At 38.8% G+C, this 18,699-nt stretch overlaps 1 protein-coding gene across 1 annotated transcript; it reads left to right on the top strand.

Annotated features, from left to right (window-relative positions):
• Positions 1 to 1,863: 1,863 nt before the first annotated feature.
• Positions 1,864 to 17,046, top strand: inpp5l (inositol polyphosphate-5-phosphatase L). Its single transcript, XM_053325435.1, has 15 exons — positions 1,864 to 1,952; positions 6,538 to 6,579; positions 7,026 to 7,126; positions 7,509 to 7,596; positions 12,088 to 12,151; positions 12,811 to 12,914; positions 13,174 to 13,226; positions 14,673 to 14,792; positions 15,044 to 15,128; positions 15,235 to 15,330; positions 15,417 to 15,491; positions 15,828 to 15,901; positions 15,993 to 16,104; positions 16,757 to 16,825; positions 16,913 to 17,046. Exons 1-15 carry the CDS (start codon positions 1,893 to 1,895, stop codon positions 16,952 to 16,954), a joined length of 1,185 nt encoding a protein of 394 aa, XP_053181410.1. The 5' UTR covers positions 1,864 to 1,892; the 3' UTR covers positions 16,955 to 17,046.
• The last annotated feature ends 1,653 nt before the right edge of the window (positions 17,047 to 18,699 follow it).

Below are 18,699 nucleotides of genomic sequence, written 5' to 3'. Positions count from 1 at the left end.
GTTTATATTTTTGGTATTTGTTTTTTCTTCAATCAAACAGCACTGCTTTAATTAGCTGTTGCTTTGCAGTGCTTTTCTTGGCAAGTTAGCTGGGACCCTTAACATTTCCTGCTTGATTTATTGTCCAGTGGGCACCAAGCTTCTACAACACAGTTTGGCATCAGGATTTGAGCTTTATTAACATCATATACTACATAAATTTATCTTATTGCTGACTGAGCACTCAGGATCAAGTCCAAATTAAAAAAAAAATGTTTTCCTTGAAGGCATATTTTGCCAATCCCTTTGCAGAGGCCTCATCCAAAACCAAGGCCACCCATAGCTGCAGTAAAGCGCTTCAGTAGCCTTTCAGAAAGATTTCCCCTTTAACCGTCTTTGTTTCCAGACCGGTGATGGACATGGCAGCATTCTTTTGCATCTCTGTTGCGATAGGTTCAAATGGATCTGTTGGCATTGGTGAATAAAGCACACAGTGCTTGGAGGAGGAGTAAGAGGAAGCAAGGAGAAGAGCCAAAAAGGTCTGTTGTGTAAACCATGCCATGGTTGAACAGCTCTCTAACAGCACTATGGAGAGCCAGAGCCAGGCCCCCAGCAATCTTTGCTCTACCCTGGACTAAAGCTCAGACTGCTATGGCTCACATCCATCTACACCAAATAAGACTTTTACAGCTATTGTTTCCAATGAGTAAAGAGAAAGCTACTGCAGTTGTGTTAGAAAATACTGTGGTTACTCTAGAGTTGTGATGACTGCACGTTGTCAGGAAGAGGTTGTACTAAAGTCAACGAATAAACTGTCATACACAACTACAACAAAACCAGACACTCTGATATACCAGCTTCTAGTAATGCTGGGCCTCACATAAGATCAATGAACTGGTTGTTCGGTTTGTTGCAGTAACTGATGAGCACACACCTCAGGAGATAAGACTCCTGCTATAATCTTTTAGGCTTGACAGTTGTAAAACAGCTAGGGAGGAGAACAATCAAGGCAAAAGCAAACGTTCCCCAACAAAGGCATATTTCATTGAAAGCAAATAGTTTCACAAATGGAAAATTACACACTTCCTGTTGAGACTGTAGCCTACACATAATGTGCCTGTGGTATGCTGAGTGGTGAGTTCAGAGTCCTTTCAGGTTTTTTTTAAAGTCGTTGGGCTGTAACGTTGTAGAAGCTGTATGATCTCAAAGTAAAGTTAGGCCTACAGCTCTCATCAATAGCCTACTGTATGGATTTTTTTGTTTTGTTTATCTTGTTTGTTTTTTATCATGGTAAGAAAATATTAGGCAATAAAACTTCTAAATCTGCTGTACAGGAAAAACTGCCAGTGCTTAAATGTGACACAATATCTTCTGAGGAGGTTACAAATTGTTTTTTCTCAGCGGTGATAAAACTTAATATAACATAAGGAAGACTGAAAATGAGCGCTCACACTAATGGGCGGAGCACATGGGTTCATAACTGCAACTGCCTCCTCCTGCTCCTCCGTGCGTTTGTCAAGACGGCAGCAGATGCGCCGTCCAGCCTGGGTTAAGTCCGCTAAGAAGCTCCTAGTCCAATTACCGGAGGGGAGGCGGAAATCCACGCATGTAGGCTATTAAACCAATTCACTGCTCCTCGCCTCCTGCAATGGATATGAGCGCCACCGCGGCACACGATGACGACCTGAGACGACAGCCCGCCATCAGCAAACAAGTTGGACCACAAGCGACACAGTATCACCGATGCCGATACGATGCTGGTGTATTTTGAGCACTAGTAGTTACAATTTTTTTTTTTTTTTTTTTTTTTTTTTGCTCACATAATAAGCCTTGATAAGCTCCTGGAGAGCGACTTATAAAGGCCTGGACAAGCATCTACGACTTTCTTCAGACTGATTTGTGAAGCCGTGAACATGCAAACACAGGCTGATGTACTGCTTGTCACCGCAAATGTCGGGTCACTCTTTGACAATGTAAGTACACACTGCTGAGAGTAACATGGAAACTATACCAGACTGCAACGCTGTCAGGGGATTATGCTTAATGCTTCTAGGGGCTGATAGATAAATGATAGAGAGAGGGTATGGGAGGCAAGTTTAATGGGCTCCGTTGGTACATCCTAGGGAAATAGATGTTTGAATTCACCTTGTTACTCTAATTGTAACTTAATGACTGTGGAGTTACTCAGGTTTATCTGTCAGCAAATGTCTCTAGCAAAATATTGACAAATGAGTGTACAGCTAGACCTGTGGACACTATGACACTGTGAGAGTTAACTGCATAATTAACATGTTTAAAATACTACTGTAAAAAAGCTTAAAGGATTTGATAAATATTTTGAAAATAGGCCTATACAATATAGGTCAGATTAAAGTTGTATTGTGTATATTAGAACATTATGAATACATTAAATATCGCGATAATTTTAATCGAATTTCATTTTTTAAGCAAATACCTTGATACCAACATTACGATAATATTGTAGGGATGTTTATTGTTGTTTTCACAAAATATTTACACATTAAGATTTGTGATAAATAATCATCATAGACAAATAGACTAGAGTAGTCTGGTGAGTTTAGAAAATTGCATTACCTTACTGTGATGCAGCCTCTAAAACAAGGAAAAGACAACATTTTGCCATATCATAATACAATATTCAAAATCTGAGACGATTTCTAGTCTCATATAACAATATCAAAAATGCCCAGCCAGACAATGAACATTTTTATAATTCTGTTTTGTTGAATTCTCTCACTTTTATTTTATGTTGCTACTACCTCTCTTGGTCAGGATATATTTTAATTTCTTCCTGGTTGAAAAAAAAACAGGTTTAAAAATGAAAGTGACTAAATCTGAAAGGCCACAGATTCTAGTGTAACACCAGACCTCACCACCAGCTCGACTTTTTGACTCCTCATTGGAGTCAGTTTGTCTTTCCCCTAACATCCATGGCATCACATTGAGTATTTGTGCTGCATTGTTTCATTATAGGGATGCACGAAAGACTGTATTACTGAGGACGCCCCTCATATTTAAAGTATAAATCAGTCCTACAGAGATTCACGTGGGCCCTCCCCAGGTTTGAGCCTCACTATTATCACTATCTTTAAGTATGTTTGACAACTGGCAGCCCAGTATAAAATCACTGGTTGTAATGTTTGGGAATGTTGTATCCTCATTATATCTTTACAGCTCCAGTTTGTATAATGATATTCTCATAAAGTTATATAAGCTATTTTTTGAGGCTAGTCTTAGATGTTAAGAGTTAAGTAACTAAGTTAGGTAAAACCACTTTTTTTTAAGAGATTAAAGAGATTTGGACTGTAAATTAACAATTCCAAAGACTTACAGTGGCTTTTTAGTTTTGGCCCAAGCTGGGCTGACAAACTTTGCATGGGGGAGGAGGGTTCTCTCTCTCTCTCTGACACTCATGGAAATTTGGCTCAGGACCATGTTTCCGGTTGCCAGATCGGGCTCCAATGAAAACATGTTAGATCCCATTGTGGGAGATATGTAAACAGATGAATATCTTCACCGGGGGACTTGAGCTTTTCTACTTACTTAACCCCCCACCCCCCCCCCCTCATTTCTATAAACAAACACTCCTAAACATTCACCCAGCCTTCAGGATAAGAGCAAGGCCTTAAGCACATCACAGGATAAATCCTATTGCTTCACAGTACTGACCAGCCGAGTGCACTGTGAGAGCAGTTCAGCCAGTGAGGCAGTGGACTCTTACAGTCTCTCTGTGCCATCAGTAACATTTAAGACATATCAATACAAGTATTCTGGAAATAACTAAAAGTGATGCTGATGATAAAGAACGTTAGAAACGTGTAATTCTTTAATCATCTTGAATGCTTGTATTTAATTGCATTATAATAACACTAGAAGCGTGTTGCAATGGGTGGATACTGAGCTCACTGTTGCCTTAATCTTCTTTTTATTTATACAATTAGTGTTAGACAAATGATAGTTTTTTAGAGTTTTAGTTGTTGGAGCAGATAATTGCCACATGTGCTGACACATTTCACTTAACAATTATTAGAACACTTGGAACAACAAACCTGAATCTTTTTCTAGAATCCACAAAATCAGACAAACCATGTCTTGTGTTTTTTTTTTTTTTTTTTTTTTTGGCAACAAGGTTTGGTTGCGGGATTGTGAATCTTAAAATAAGTAGGTGTTTCAAGTTTTCATTCCTGTTCTCATTTTTAATATACTGTATTTGTCTGTCTTGTGCTAAGTAAGCAGAATTGTCGTAACTTCATCTAAAAAAAAAAACTAATAGAATAAAAAAAAATAGAATAGAATAAGAATCAGGGTCGGTGGACAGAGCCAGTGCTATTTTAATCTGGAGTTCCTCAGCAAATACAAAATGTGTTAGTTTCCAGAATTATGCATGAGGTGTCCTTCAGGTCACAATGGCTAAGCTGCAGTCATCCCTGTCACACAGCCATGCAAATACACTATGCAAAGCCATTTCTCAGCTAGTATGAATGCAGCTGGCCTCGCTGAAGTGACTACACTGCGGGGGAAATTCTCGGACGGGTGTGAAAGAAATGACGCAAAAGCTACAACTTAGTTCAAGGGGCAGTTGTGGGTTGTCCTGCTGTTTATGGCCTTTAAAAGCCAGCAGGGCAAGTTTTAAAGCCAGAGAGGGTTCTCTATTATGAGAATCAGAGATGCAAAATGCTTAAAATACACATTTTACATACTATACAAGGGGAAATGTTTCTCACATCCTCTGTGTGGATCTGTCCAGTACTTTTTCTTTACACAATTGAGTAGATTATGTCATTTTTCAGACTTTATTTCAGATGGCAGGAATAGGTAACTGTAAACTGTAAACTGAAAAAATGAGATGAATCAGTGTCTCACTTTAAGTGTGCAGAATTCAAGACTAGTTTCTTATCTCATTCAAATCCCGTCTAGACCTATTTTAATAGAAGTTGTTGTTCCTTATAGGGAAGTACCTGCTGAGTTAAGCCTCAGGTTTGTTTGACAGATAGTTGTGTGTAAGGATTATCTGTCTGCTTCCCTCATACATGTTTTACAGTACAGTCAGCTGTCAAGTGGCCATGCAATATTAAACCTCACCTGCAGGCATAATGAGTGGACAGTGGCCAGATTATGACAGGTGCAGCTACTCTTGACTAAGACTACATCCTGGAACATCTAACCAAAGGAACATACAGGAAAACATTTCCATACAATCCTGATTGTTTGTTTTGACCAGGCCACAGTTAATACTATTTCAGAGTATTTCCCCTCAGTGACTGATGCCTTCCTGAATCCCATTAGAGCTGTTTGTCTGTTTAGATGGCAGTGTCATTTTAATAAAGGAGGCTATAATGTTTTTTTTATTAATAAGTAAAAGTATTTTGTTTATTCTATTTGTAAGGAAGTGCATTTATAACTTGCACGTGCCATGCAGTTGGAGTGAGACTTATGTATTACTATTGTATCAGCTAACTATGTGTATGTCAAAGGGGAGGCCTTCAGTGAGAAACCCACAGATAATTATCATCTGACTGCAATTCCCCTCAGCTTTACCAAGATTTTAAGTATATTTCAGCTCATTGTTTTGGTTTTTGTGGCCCACCACGTTACTGTTATGATTGACTCTTATTGGCATCAACTACAGCTGCTACAGGCAGCTGTTTCACTGAATACATTTTTATTTCATTTGTCTACATTTTATTCGCCCATTCGCACATTTATTACACCCCTAAAACAGCATAAAATCCAGATAATAGAAATCAAAAAGGATGTGACAGCAGAGGAAAGAAGCCACAGGCTTATACAACGGACCTCCCCCAACTTAAATCAGTTGTTTAAATCAACTAATAAATGTTGTGTTCACATAACCCACTAGCAGGTGAATATATAGTTAGTTAAGTTTATTTCAAACATGTTAGAATAGCGAAACAAAACAAATAGGCAGTGGTTTACGGCAAAATAGAAATTATAGCAAAAAAAATATATAGAAATTTTAAAAAACAACATACATATACACATACATATATATTTATACATATATACACATACACACACATATTTTCCTTCCATTTTCTTTTTTTTCCCTATTTTCTTTCCTTTCTTTCTTCCTCCTTTTTTTCCTTCTTTTTTTATTTCTTACTTTCCTCTTTCAGGCATACAACAAACAATAAATATCTAATGTTCGAATGGGTGTAGGATGAAGCAATGAGCTTTTCTAGTCCAACCCCTTTTTTTACCCTTTTATCTTTTATTTTTTTATTTTTAGACTCTATTAGTCACTTCCAAGCTAGCTCTATATGGAGCATATGGAATTTAAGAGCTAGTTATTATATCATTTGCCAGAAATTTGACTCCAACTGAACGTTAATGTTACTCACCATCTGCTGGATGGGTAAATAGGCAACCATGACAGCTTAATGAGGTGATAATATGTTGGTGTTATGTTTGCAGCTTGTTGCACTTCTGCCAGGTGGTTTAATATTTGATTTGAGACCATTGCTTACAGACATGCATGTCTTTGATTATTTTTTTTATCATTTTGTCATTTTATAGGTGGGTGAAATTCAGAATGAATGGTTACAAGAACTGTATAAGGTAAGTTTGGGACTCCTGCATCTTAGACTAATAATTGGTGGTTTAAAAAATTAGTAAAGGATATTATTTCATTATTTGAATGAACAAACACATTTGGTATTCCCACTCTGGCAATGTCACATATTTGGTGGACAGCCTGATGCCGTTCAGGCACATAAAACTATGTTATGTTGTTGATTCTGGCTCACTTTAATAGGCTGCTGGCATCATTGCACGTCACAACCCAACATACACAACTGCACTTCCCTGGAAAACGGATACTGTGCTGATAACAAAACTGAACTAGGTCCAGCACAGAAATTCAATAACAGAAAAACTCCACATGACCTCTAGTGGACAGTTCACTTCATCCTGTAACATACAGAGCCAGTCCTTTTCACTCCTGATTACTCTGTAATGTAAGACCTGTTGGTAGACTGAGACCAGTTTGTTTTGCTTGGTAACAGACTATCCGCAGCTACAAGCCGCAGTTCATCGCCCTGCACCTACAGGAGGTGGGAGGGAAGGACTACATGGTCAACATGGGCCACGCAGAAAAATTCTTCGGGTAGGAATAATGAGTAAATCATGAGGACTTATTCTTACTTCATAATGTGCTTGTTTTACCACAGACTTTGATTTAACTGGTTCATCTGCCAATTGATTCATCATTTTATTGTTTGATTTAAACTGTGAAAATGCCCATCAAAATTTCCCAGAACCCTAAGTGCACATTTAAATAGCTTTTTTCGTCCAACTAACAGTCCAACACCCAACTATATTCATTTTTCATTATTTAAGATTAAGAAAATCACTAAATATTTTTGGCCGTTATGCATAGAAATATGTAAAAATTATTGATTAATCATATACATTATCAATGCCAATTTTTTATAAATCCATATCCAAAAAAATAAGCTGTTTCGCTTTTTGTGCTCTGTTGTTCTCAGGAGCATTGAGTCCAGTGAGGAAATGAAAGACTTTGATCGGGTCTGCATCTATGTGGACAACCAGTTCCAAGCAGAAGACAGCTTCACGGTAAGAAACATGAAGTCAGAGTAGTTCCCTGGTCTGTCCACTAGATGGGGTCCTCCTCCATGTTAGTGAAAAGAGATGTTTGGAAGTGCCTCTTGCACTCTGCTGCTGAGTGAAAAGCAGCAGCTTGTGCTGTTGCTGATGATGACTTTATTGAAAGCCAGAGTTTGTAGACCCCAATGGAGCATAAGAAGTGATGTCACTTGTTTTGTCGTAGCTTGTGATGTGACAAAGAAAGGGGTCACTCTGAAGCCTTTACCATTAGCTTGTATTTTCAGGTCATATCAGAGAATGTTAGGCGGTCCCTTATGAGAAAATGAGGTCCTGTTATGCATATACAGCATATATGGTGTTGCTTTCTTGGCTTTGCTTGTGCGTCTTTATTCTATTTGACATCTTGTTTGATGATTGTTAAAAAATGTTGCATTTGTAATTAGATTAAATAAAAGAAGGGTAAATTATTACCCCTAGAAGATATAAAATGCCAAGAACATGAGAGATGTCATCAAATTTCAGTGTGAGATTATTATTATTATTATTATTATTATTTTATTTTCAGTTAAAAATTTTATCAAGACATTTTTTAAGGATAAGTGTATTGGGCCTTATTCACTAATATATGTGTATAAATTTGTTCTTACTCTGTGCACAAAATAGTGCACATGCAAAATGACCATTGCATTCATGACACATGTGGACTGGCCATTTTAGTTCTTAACACTGTGTGTATGTTAGGGAATCAGAGTCATTGGAGTGGTGCAGCAGTGGAGAGAGCTGTCACTCATTACAAAGAAGGCTATGATGGTTAAACTGTAGAAAACCTTTACTCCTAGTGAGAAGCCAAAAAAGGCAGATTTGACTATTAAACATGTCGTTGGCACAACAGTTTGGAGCCCGATTGTGAATCCTGTATAATCCTGTATTGCACTACTACCATGCAGTACATCTGTAACAAAATGAAAAGTTTGTAAATCTGTAGATCTATGGAATTGATTTAAATAAATCTGTACTTTGCGCCAGGTGGGCATCGTGTTTTCTCTCTGTGCATAACAGGCTGTGATGCACTGAAAGCAGAGCGCCGCTCCCTGTGCTTCTACTGACCTGTCAGGCTGTGAGAACAATGAACAGGCTGCTGGTGAACCAACTGAATGTATCACGGTCAAATCTGAGAGAAAAATTGATCGACGGCACATTCCAATATGGAAATCCTGCTGTATAAGTTATTGTCATCAAAAAGAAGGGACGGGATCTTTTTCATTTGTAATAATTTCATTGCAATAATGATGATTTATGAATTAGAACATCTTAGCTATTAATTAAATAATTAATAAATCAATTCTGTATCATTAGCAATTTGAACCATTTTAAATGTTAAAATAATTGTGATTTTAATATGCTTGCTACATTAAATAAATATTGACTAAATAATTTTTTAAGACTATGATGCTGAGGATTTGTGCATTCTGATGGTCTGAGGCAGTTCTAAATTTGCTCATAGAGTAAGAACAAATTCAGGTAAGAACATACTGATGAATCCTGGACTTGTGCTTAAAACATTCATACATGCAGTTTAAGCACAGATGTGTGTAAACACTGTTTGTGAATGAGGCCCAATGAATATTGGTTACCATGGGATGTTTTGATAAAACTCTTTTGTATGTGTAATTGAAAGTTTTTTTTATTTCTGATAAAACAGAGAACTGGAAATATTCGACTAACTAGAATAAATCTTACAGTACCTCATTAGAACATAATAAGTATGCAGATTAGTCTTCCCTTCTGCGATCTGATTCGTTATTTATTTGTGTTTGTGTCTAGAGTTTTATATATCAAGGCTCACTGCACCATGTAGGACACGTGCAAAACTACAGCTTTATGTAAGTGACACATCTCAAAGGAGCAGTGTGAAACAGAGTTGTAGAAGCTACATAGTGTAAGCACAGACAGAGGAGATGTTCTCGAAAACAGGTTAGTTCAGTCACTCATGCTGCTATCTTCATCTCTTTTTACCATCTATCGTTTAACCTGGAGTCTGATTCTGTAGCTGAAATGTGAGCTTCAAGCAGTTAGAGTACCATGGCAGAGCTGCTGGGTGGTTGCCCGTCTCATGGGCGCAGCCTCAATCTCCACACCAATTGTGAAAGCCATCTCTGGCTTCCAACTTGTTTTTTTCTGACCTCGCACAGCACAAGCAAGTCTTCAGTTTCTTTCTTGAGTTGGCTGCAGAGCATTGCTCTATTGGCAGAAATACTCTTTGTCACTAGAAACTGCATCATTTACTTTGAATTGCTCAACTTGAATAGCGCATTCAAAACTGAATTTGGGTCACATAGTTTGAATTTGTATTGTTTAACATGAGTAATTGCTTTGAAAAACTGAATCTCAATAGCATAATTTGAAATTAAATGTATTAGTTTGGAACTAAATTCCAATAAACTTGAAGCTGTATGTAATATTAAGAAATTGAATTCAGTTGTTCTGAAACTGTCTCGACAATGCAGCTCTCTTTTTACTTCCACATTCACTTCTCACAGTTTGAATTCAGTTCTTGCCCATATTGTTCAAACAATGGGTTTGTCAGCATGATTATTTCTGAAATTCTGCCGCCTCCAGTTGATGGAAGTGGCTGGATATTTCTTAAACTATTAACCCTTACTCCTCCCAGGTGATACGCTCACACTGGCCGCCTGACAGTAGGGGTCAATGGCCGCATCTGTAGACTGAGGTGTGTGAAGTAAAAAGGAGAAAGTCAATGGCCAGGTGTAGGGTAGACAGGGCAAAGTCAATACATTTAACTCTAGATTAAAACTATTGATCCCAGCCCATTTGTGCACGATAAATAAACTGTGAAGGGGGGGTTGGAGGACAGCTGGGACTAAGTTTCCCCTGCGCTTGAGTGTTCGCACCCTCCACTCTTTGCCCTGAGAGGCTTACAGGCCCCCCCTCTCCCTTCTCCACACCATGCCTCATTCTCATTTCATCTGTGCCACCTGCATTGATTTTCAATTTGTTTCCCCTTGGCTGTGGATCATCAGTTATATGGCCAAGAGAGAGTTTGGGGGGTTCTCCTTTCACAGGGGCTGCAGAAGTAGAGGGGGCAGACTTGCATGCATTTTCAGTACAAATGGTGTTTTGATAAAAAATCACTTGTAAGTCAATATTTTTTTATTAAACTGTGCACAAACCTGATTGATGAAGATAGGTGTTTGGCAGAGTATGTGGAGGGGAATGTGGAGGAGAATGTGTATCTGTGTTTGTGTGTGTGTATGTGTACTTTCAAGTACTGTTTCAACATAATCCAGGCCAAATGCAGACCAGAGTTCCTAGGGTAATTATTATAGCAACGTCCTTTAATCTAGTGCAAGAAAGATTTATTTTTTTTTTTGCTCTAATTGTGAACTGTTTTTAAAGTTTCTCCTTTTATAGAAAGATTTCTACTTCAACTTCAGCTTTTAGTTTTTTTAACAAGATTTTCAGACTTCCAATGATTGCCAGTCCGTGCTCTCACAGTAGTTTGGGCAAGTTAGTCACTAATTGTCGTTTGGTGGAGCCAACGATGGAGACACTTCCATTTTATTAAATGAGGATGACTTTGGCACTGAAGATAAATGATCTCTTCAGGGAGAGATCTCTCATGCTCCGGCTGCATGGAGATGGGGGGTGTGTGGGGGGGGTGTCACGCCCTGAGCCCTCTAAGCGCTGGCTGAGCACTGGCTGATTTTTCTTCAGCCCCCAGTCACAGCGGCAGCTTTGGCAGACAGACAGCAGGCCTACTGCTTAATACCTTTTAAATTGTTTTAATTTTCTGTCTTTATTGATCTCTCAGGGCATGATTAATCAGATCAGTGGAGCAGGCAGTTAGTACATTAAAAATTGTCAGCCCATGTCAGGGATGATTGGGTGCTGAAGTGTGTGCATGAGGGGCAGTACGTGGAGGTGTTGTGCACTCGTATCTACACTATGTGGATCTCCATTCTTTAAAGTTTCATGCGTTTCCAGGAGAGCAACAATATACTGTGTCTTACTGTATCGTTCAATACAAACCTCACAATTCAGCTCACATGATGGGGAAAAGAACAATTCAATTCATCATCTTAGTGGTTGAGTTGAGGTGATTTCTGCTGTTCTTGTCACTGCAGTCAGTTGTGTTGGGTTTTTTTTTTGTGACTGCTGTTTTATGATACAAAACACTGACCTTCACTGTTTCATTGCAAAGTTCCAGTTATACTTTTATAAAGTTCAGTGTTAAAATTGAAACATTTAAAATAAGTTATGATGTCTTTTAAATCAAATTTTAAATGATATTTGTTGAACCAAACGTTCCAAAATTATTTTTTTAGGTGATTTTCATGTGTTCTTTGCAGCAGGTGTCTGCAACAACATTAAAAGTGTGATTTCAGTATGAATTCTTTAACGCAATTGCAAATTCCCTTTTTTATGTATGTTGTATCAAAAATTTTAAAAATGTCTGATTTTTTTTCTCTTTCTCTACAGGCTTTGGGGAGCATATACTTCATCCACAAGACACTGAAAAACATCTGCCAGTATGATTTCAATGGTGAAAACTTTCTTCTTACTGTGTGACATTTGCATTGATTTTTTAAAATCATTTTATTATTTGTCAGTGTGTGATGGATTTATATTGCATTTTTTAAACTGAAAGTAAACCACTCCCCTTGCATTCTGTACTGTTTTGGTCACAGCTCATACCATCAATGGAGTAAGAGCAATGTTGTATATGATTGGCAAAAATCTTGTAATTTCTTTAATACCAGGAATTGCAGGACATTTCTGTACTCATAATGATAGTTTGATGGCCACCCCTCCTAGCCACGCATTTGCAAAGAACCTGAATTTAAAGTGGAGTTGTTATTTTCCTACTGCATAGTCCAGTCACGTTAGGAGTGAAAAAGCTCCTCGGAAAAGCTTATGGAAGAACCATAAACATCCCGGAGCTGCCACTCGCTGTGTGGCCCAAACCGATTGTTGTTCACCAAACATCGTCTAATGGCTCGCTTATAGATCCTCTCATCACGTATGCCGCTCTGATGAGGTTAACACCAGTTTATTGATTGCTGTTTGCATGTTTTCTCACTCTTTTACATTTCACACGTCCCCCTCCCTCTCTCTCTCTCTCTCTCTCTCTCTCTCTCTCTCTCTCTCTCTCTCCCTCTCCCTCTCTCTCTCCCTGCCTCGTTTACTCTCTGCCCCTCACAGTTAAGGATTTTAAAGCAGTGTCGGGGAAGAACAAGTACGTGGGCTCTCTGAACGGGGTCACCACTGTGGAAAAAGAAAAATTCCCAAAGAATTTCTGGCCCGATGTGAGTATGTATGCATGAGTGTGCATCTATGTATGCCTGCATTTGTATGCGTGTGTGTGTGCAGGTGTTGGGAGGGTTACATGTGGGCCAAAGGGAGATGTTGGGACAAATGAGTCTACTGGGGTTGTAGCGGCTGTCTGCCTGCTCTGACAGGGAGATGAGATAAATTATGTGAAAGAATCAATAATTATCAGTTTGGCCCTTCAAAGACATGTCTCAATGCTGTTTAGTGACTCACTCTAATTTATCTGTGTTGCAGTTCAAGTGGTCCAGAAAGGGCTTTATGAGGACTCGCTGGATCATACACAACCAGTACGTACTGTATCCTTACCTTGATGAACCAGTCAGGGGTGGACTATAAATGCACCTATTGAAAATGCTGTCCTATTAACACACACTTGTAGAACAAAACTGGCACCCTTGTAATAAAATATGTTACCATCATATATTAAGCCAGTCTTTTCATCTATGACACTCTGCAAATGTCTAGTAAAAGCACCACAACAGGGCCCTAAGTCAGTAGCTAGACTTGTTGTGTTGTATTAACTCTCAGATGTGCTTTGCTTTGGATAAAATCATCTTATAAATTAAACTGATAATTATGAAATTGTAAATTTAAAGTGGCTATAATCAATATATTTATGTTAACAATGGTTCACGTGTCTACTCATTATGTAATATGTATGAAAGGGGTCACTCATAGTGATGCTCCAACAGAGAATCATCACCAAACTCTGTGGTTTAGTCCATGTTTTTAGCATCTTTTAGCTCATTGTTTTGTTCTTGTAGTTGTAAAAAACATTTAGCTGTGAAAGAGTCAGTTCTTTTTCTTAGGGGTTGTTGGTGACAAAAAACAGAGTTAAAAGGATGATATGCAGTGCATTTTTCCACTGTGTGCAAAAGACCAAACTCAGTGAACACACGTTGAAACACAAAACCTAACTTCATTTTAATAAAATGGTCTAAAAATATAGGATTTAATCTGTAAATATCTGGACATTTGGTGACCACTTGTAATACCTGAGAGTTTGCAGAGTTGGAGTTTTTCAAGCTCTCTCCATGTCCAGAAACAATTACTCACTGCTGCTGCCGGGGCTCAAACTCACACCATCTGACATATTCTCATCAGCAAAGTCACTTTTTGCTCCTCTGTATTGTTCATTTCGGACATTTTTAAAAATACCTGGAAATTAATTAGTTTAGCAAGTTCACACAGTACATAAGCATAAGTATTTTAATACAGCACAATTTCCTTTAATTCAGTGTACATTTTGAATCACCTGAAAGTGAGCTGAGCGTAGCCCTGAAAAGAACCAGGATAAATCACATAGAGCTGCTGCAATGTCTCAAAGTTAGCAAACAGCCTGTGTTTTCTGCTCTGCAGTCGCTATTTGTTTTGCTGTGTTGCTACCTGGGGGTTATAACAAAAGGAGCCCAGAATTTGTGTGCCACAAGATCATGCTGTGAGTCAATACAGCTCGTTTGTTGGATGCACATTAATTGTTTTCCAGTGACAGCCAGAGAAAAGGAGTGAGTGCTTGGCATAGAAGACAAATGTGCTTGTTTGTGGAGCATTAACAGAAGCACACTCTGATAAGAAAGCTCCTCATAAGTGACACACACATACAAACACACACACACACACACACACACACACCTACCTATCAGATGTCAGCTTTGTTATCAGATAGTTTCCTATTTTTTTCTCCATCTGCCACATGTCACCATATTTTGTGACTCTGTGTGTTTTCTTCACAGAGGACTGGACTTGGTCAATGTCCACCTGTTCCATGATGCCTCCAACCTCATTGCCTGCAACTCCAGTCCTTCCATTTACTCAGCCAACCGCAAAAATGCTCTCAGATATGTCATCAACAGGTCAGATTTGCAGCTGCTGCAAAAGTACAAGATCACCATGCACCAAGTTATAACTGAAAAGGAATATTTAAGACTCTCTGCTTGATCCAATGACCTCAGTGAATGCAGTATGTGTCTCACAGTGTCCTGGCTAATATCAGCAGCTATCATACAGCCTTACTCATCATGTAAACAGGATATTCCACCAATTTACATTAAGTTTAGTTTTAAAAGTAGAAAAGAACACAAGAATCTGTGTTGTTTCCTTCCAGGATATCAGACAGTCGCTACACTCCTCTGCCTTTCTTCCTGTTTGGAGATTTCAACTTCCGTTTGGACACACTAAGTTTGGTCCAGGTAGGGTTTCACTGTTGTTGCCGCTGAAGTTTGTCTAAGAAGGATGTGTATCCGTCCCCCACTGCATGTGTTTGATCCTTCTCTATCTTTGTGTTTGTGTGAGCAGCATCTGTCCAACTCGGCAGATGTGCAGACAGTGAAGAAGGACAGCAGTAACGAAGTGGAGAAAATCATCTGCGAGGAAAAAGACAATGACCACCAGGTGATAACAACTGTCCATTAAGACAAAAACCGATGCTTTGTTCATGGTGCTGTTTTCACTGTACCTGCCATTCATCTCACCCACAGGTGCTTCTGCAAATTGAGGAGAAGATCTTTGTCTATGTGCACCAGGCGGTTTTCAGGGAGGACAACGGAAAAGCAGTGAGAGCACAATCTCAACTCTTACCCACACTGTTCACATCAGCACAGTCTCTCAGACGCACTTTGCTGTGACTTAAACCCACAACACATCAGGCTGCTTAGCAACAATCTGACATGTCTTCACAGATTTTAGATTAGATCCTATCAGCGGAAATAAAGTCCTACAAATGACAGTACAGTAAACACAAAAGCCTGGAGGTAAACAAAACTGCGATAACTGCGACAGCGAGCTGTGTGTTCACCCTGGCTGAAGTTATAGACTCTCACATCATGATTTATTTTCAAATGTGCTAAGATTGCCCGCAGAGCTAATCAAGAATTGCTTCTATTCCACAGCTTTTGAAATATGATAAGGAAGTCACAGCCTTTCATGATGTTATTAGGGAAGAGGAAATCAAGTTTCCACCCAGGTAAGATTTGTGAATGAGCTACATATTGCAATCATGACCCCAAACTTTGGTCTTATCCTTTATTTTCACTTTTTTTATGTTTGTCTCTCAGCTACCCCTACAGTGAAGAGTACACTAAACCAACCCAGTACATGAACACTCGCTGTCCTGCCTGGTGTGATCGTATTCTTATGTCACACACCGCCCAAGAATACATCCATAATGTAAATCAGTATTTACTTGCATTATCTTTTCTGTATGCATGTTTTCTGTATATATGGTGGTAATAGCTACATGAGATTATGTTTGAACTACAAAAAGATGACCGAATGTCCAACACAATGTGATCTTAAACACAAAGTACTAAACACTTTTTTCTAGCAGAAGATTTATATACAGACTGTTAGTTTAGTGCAGCAAATATCTTTTGTCCCAACCAACAGTCCACAACCACAACAAGATATTTATTTTCCTATCATAGGGACTAAATAAACCAGAAAATATTCATAATTATTAAGCTAGAATCAGAGAATCTGGACATTTTTCTCTTAAAAATTGGTTCAAAACAATTAATTGATTATAAAAAATAGTTGGCAAGTTATTTTCTATCCATTGACTAATCATCACAGCTCTAGTTCAAACACTGCAGTTTAGTAGAAGATCGAGTTAATGTGTCCTTTCGACTGGCCAAACACTCAATAATGTTAGTTAGTATCAAAGTATTTACTAGCTAGTAAAGCCTATTATCTACTATTAGCCATGTTGATTTTTTTCAAAGCATAAATTACATAATATTTCAGCTTTAATGTTTAGTGTCACACTGTGATTGCTGCAACATCTTGTCCAAATGATGTAGAAGTTTACTTTTCTTTTCAGAGCGATGATGATGAGAAGAGCATTGTTTACAACACAGTGGGTCCAAATGTCTGTATGGGAGATCATAAGGTAACAGTTTATTACCACGGATGTTGTAGAGGCAGACATATTGTCCATCCAGAGTAACTCAGGTGTTTTCTTGTGTTTTTCTCACAGCCGGTTTTCTTGTTCGTCCCACTGAAGACAAATGACCATTGACTTGGATCCGTCTCAATGGTGAGAGTATATGCCAGTGAGTGTGCGCCTGTATTGCACAGCATGTGGAAGTGTCTGTATGTAGTGATTCCAGAGGGAGGGGGTCAGTGTGTGAGAGCGATCACAGTAATCTTGTTCCGGTCCCCAGAGAGCCATAACCCAAGCTGACCCAGTGGAGTCGGGATATGAACTAAGATGAAGTGCCTGCGGGACACGAGCGCTCCTTTGTGTCCAGTGTAGTTGGACCACAGGCGATCAGCACCTTTCACTGATCTATGTCTATTGAATCCTCTCCACTGTCACTGTGGCTTAACACTTAGTGCATCGCTCTCCCACTTTATTCATTAATTACCATGTGGATGGTCGGCCAGAGACAAATACATTCTGCCGGACAGGATATTGGCATTTTTACGGCCATGATTTTGTTTTGCTGCCGCTTTAATTTATTTTTTTTAAGGATGAACTGCCTTTTCATGATAGTCCTTCTTTAGAGGGCTACAAAATGATGAGAGCCGCACATTGAAGGGGCTTAAAAGGTGTTACAGCCGACCTGCTTTTGCCTTTGTGTTTGACATTTTGAGACACAGAACAAATTAATTTCAATACATTGGTTACTTGTTATTTCTGAGGCTATATTTCAGCTGCAAGGGATCTTGTATGATATATACAATGCATTGTATGGAGCACATTCACATCTTAAAGGAGTTGCAGACATGAATTCAGGATCGCATGGGATCGGTTTGCCACATTTCTAAAGGGCGTTTCTTGTGTGTTTTGAATGGTTTCCAGTAGCCTATGACTTGATATTAATAATTTCAAAATAATATAATTATCTTTATAAGCAAGGTATCGTGTCCCCACCCACCATATCTGCAATGTGATCAGCTCAGTGAGACAAGAGTAATTTGAATAGTCTTATGTCTTTGTGTGTGTTTGTGCAGGTCTAACAGCACCATCCTCAGAGCTCTGCAACAGTATCAGTACCAGCATGATGGTTACCTACCACAACCCACCCGTCAGTCAGCCACAGGGCTCGGCTCAACTCAGTCCCCATTGGGAACGCACCGTCCTTACATCATCTGCAACTCAGGTGACTCCAGCACAGATTCATCAGCAGCTGTCATTTACAGATTCTTCTCACTCATCGATCCTAAAGTCCCCTGACCTGAAAGCTCCAAATTTTCCTGCATGCAGCCGTGGAGATTGTTTTTTGAACGGAACAAAATGAGGATGAAAAGACTCGAGTGTGTGTCCTTTACTTGGAAGCGTGCAAGCATATGCAAAACATGGTTACATTGTGATTTTTTAAAAAGTATCAGACTAACTCCAGCTAAGACAACACAAGCATGTCCTCACTGGGTCCAAATAATTTATTAAATCCCTCCAGTCAGGCCACTTTGCAGACATTTAATTAGATAAGCAGGTGAATTCAACCAGTCTTAGTCCAGTATCAATTAACCCTTTCCTAAATTTTAAGAGCATTAGTGTTATCATGATCCACAGAGTATGTAAAACCTATGTAATGAGAACTAAAACGAAATTGGGATTTTTAAAATCAAGTATTGGGCATCAGTCCTACTGATTATGTGTGTGTTATTTTCTATTTAATGGCATTTTTAGTTCAGGTATTTATTTTCTTTTAACGGTATTTACTTTCACTGTCAGCAGGATTTTACACCACAGTATAGAAGTGCTGCTATTTCAGTGTCCTGTTGACATGTTTAGTCAGAGGTCTTCCATAGAAAAAA

This window comes from Scomber japonicus, chromosome 9 (assembly GCF_027409825.1).
Source record: "Scomber japonicus isolate fScoJap1 chromosome 9, fScoJap1.pri, whole genome shotgun sequence".
Classification (NCBI taxonomy): Eukaryota; Metazoa; Chordata; class Actinopteri; order Scombriformes; family Scombridae; genus Scomber; species Scomber japonicus.
The sequence above is the reverse complement of the archived record's forward strand: the minus strand, read 5'-3'. Positions and strand labels throughout refer to the sequence as shown.

Bases quoted from the DNA above. Each gene is read 5' to 3' on its own strand.
- inpp5l (XM_053325435.1), top strand. From the start codon at position 1,893: ATGCAAACACAGGCTGATGTACTGCTTGTCACCGCAAATGTCGGGTCA. The intron at 12,152-12,810 runs GTGAAAACTTTC...TGCCCCTCACAG, and splicing joins CTGCCAGTATGATTTCAATG to TTAAGGATTTTAAAGCAGTG. The intron at 16,826-16,912 runs GTAACAGTTTAT...TTTTTCTCACAG, and splicing joins TCTGTATGGGAGATCATAAG to CCGGTTTTCTTGTTCGTCCC.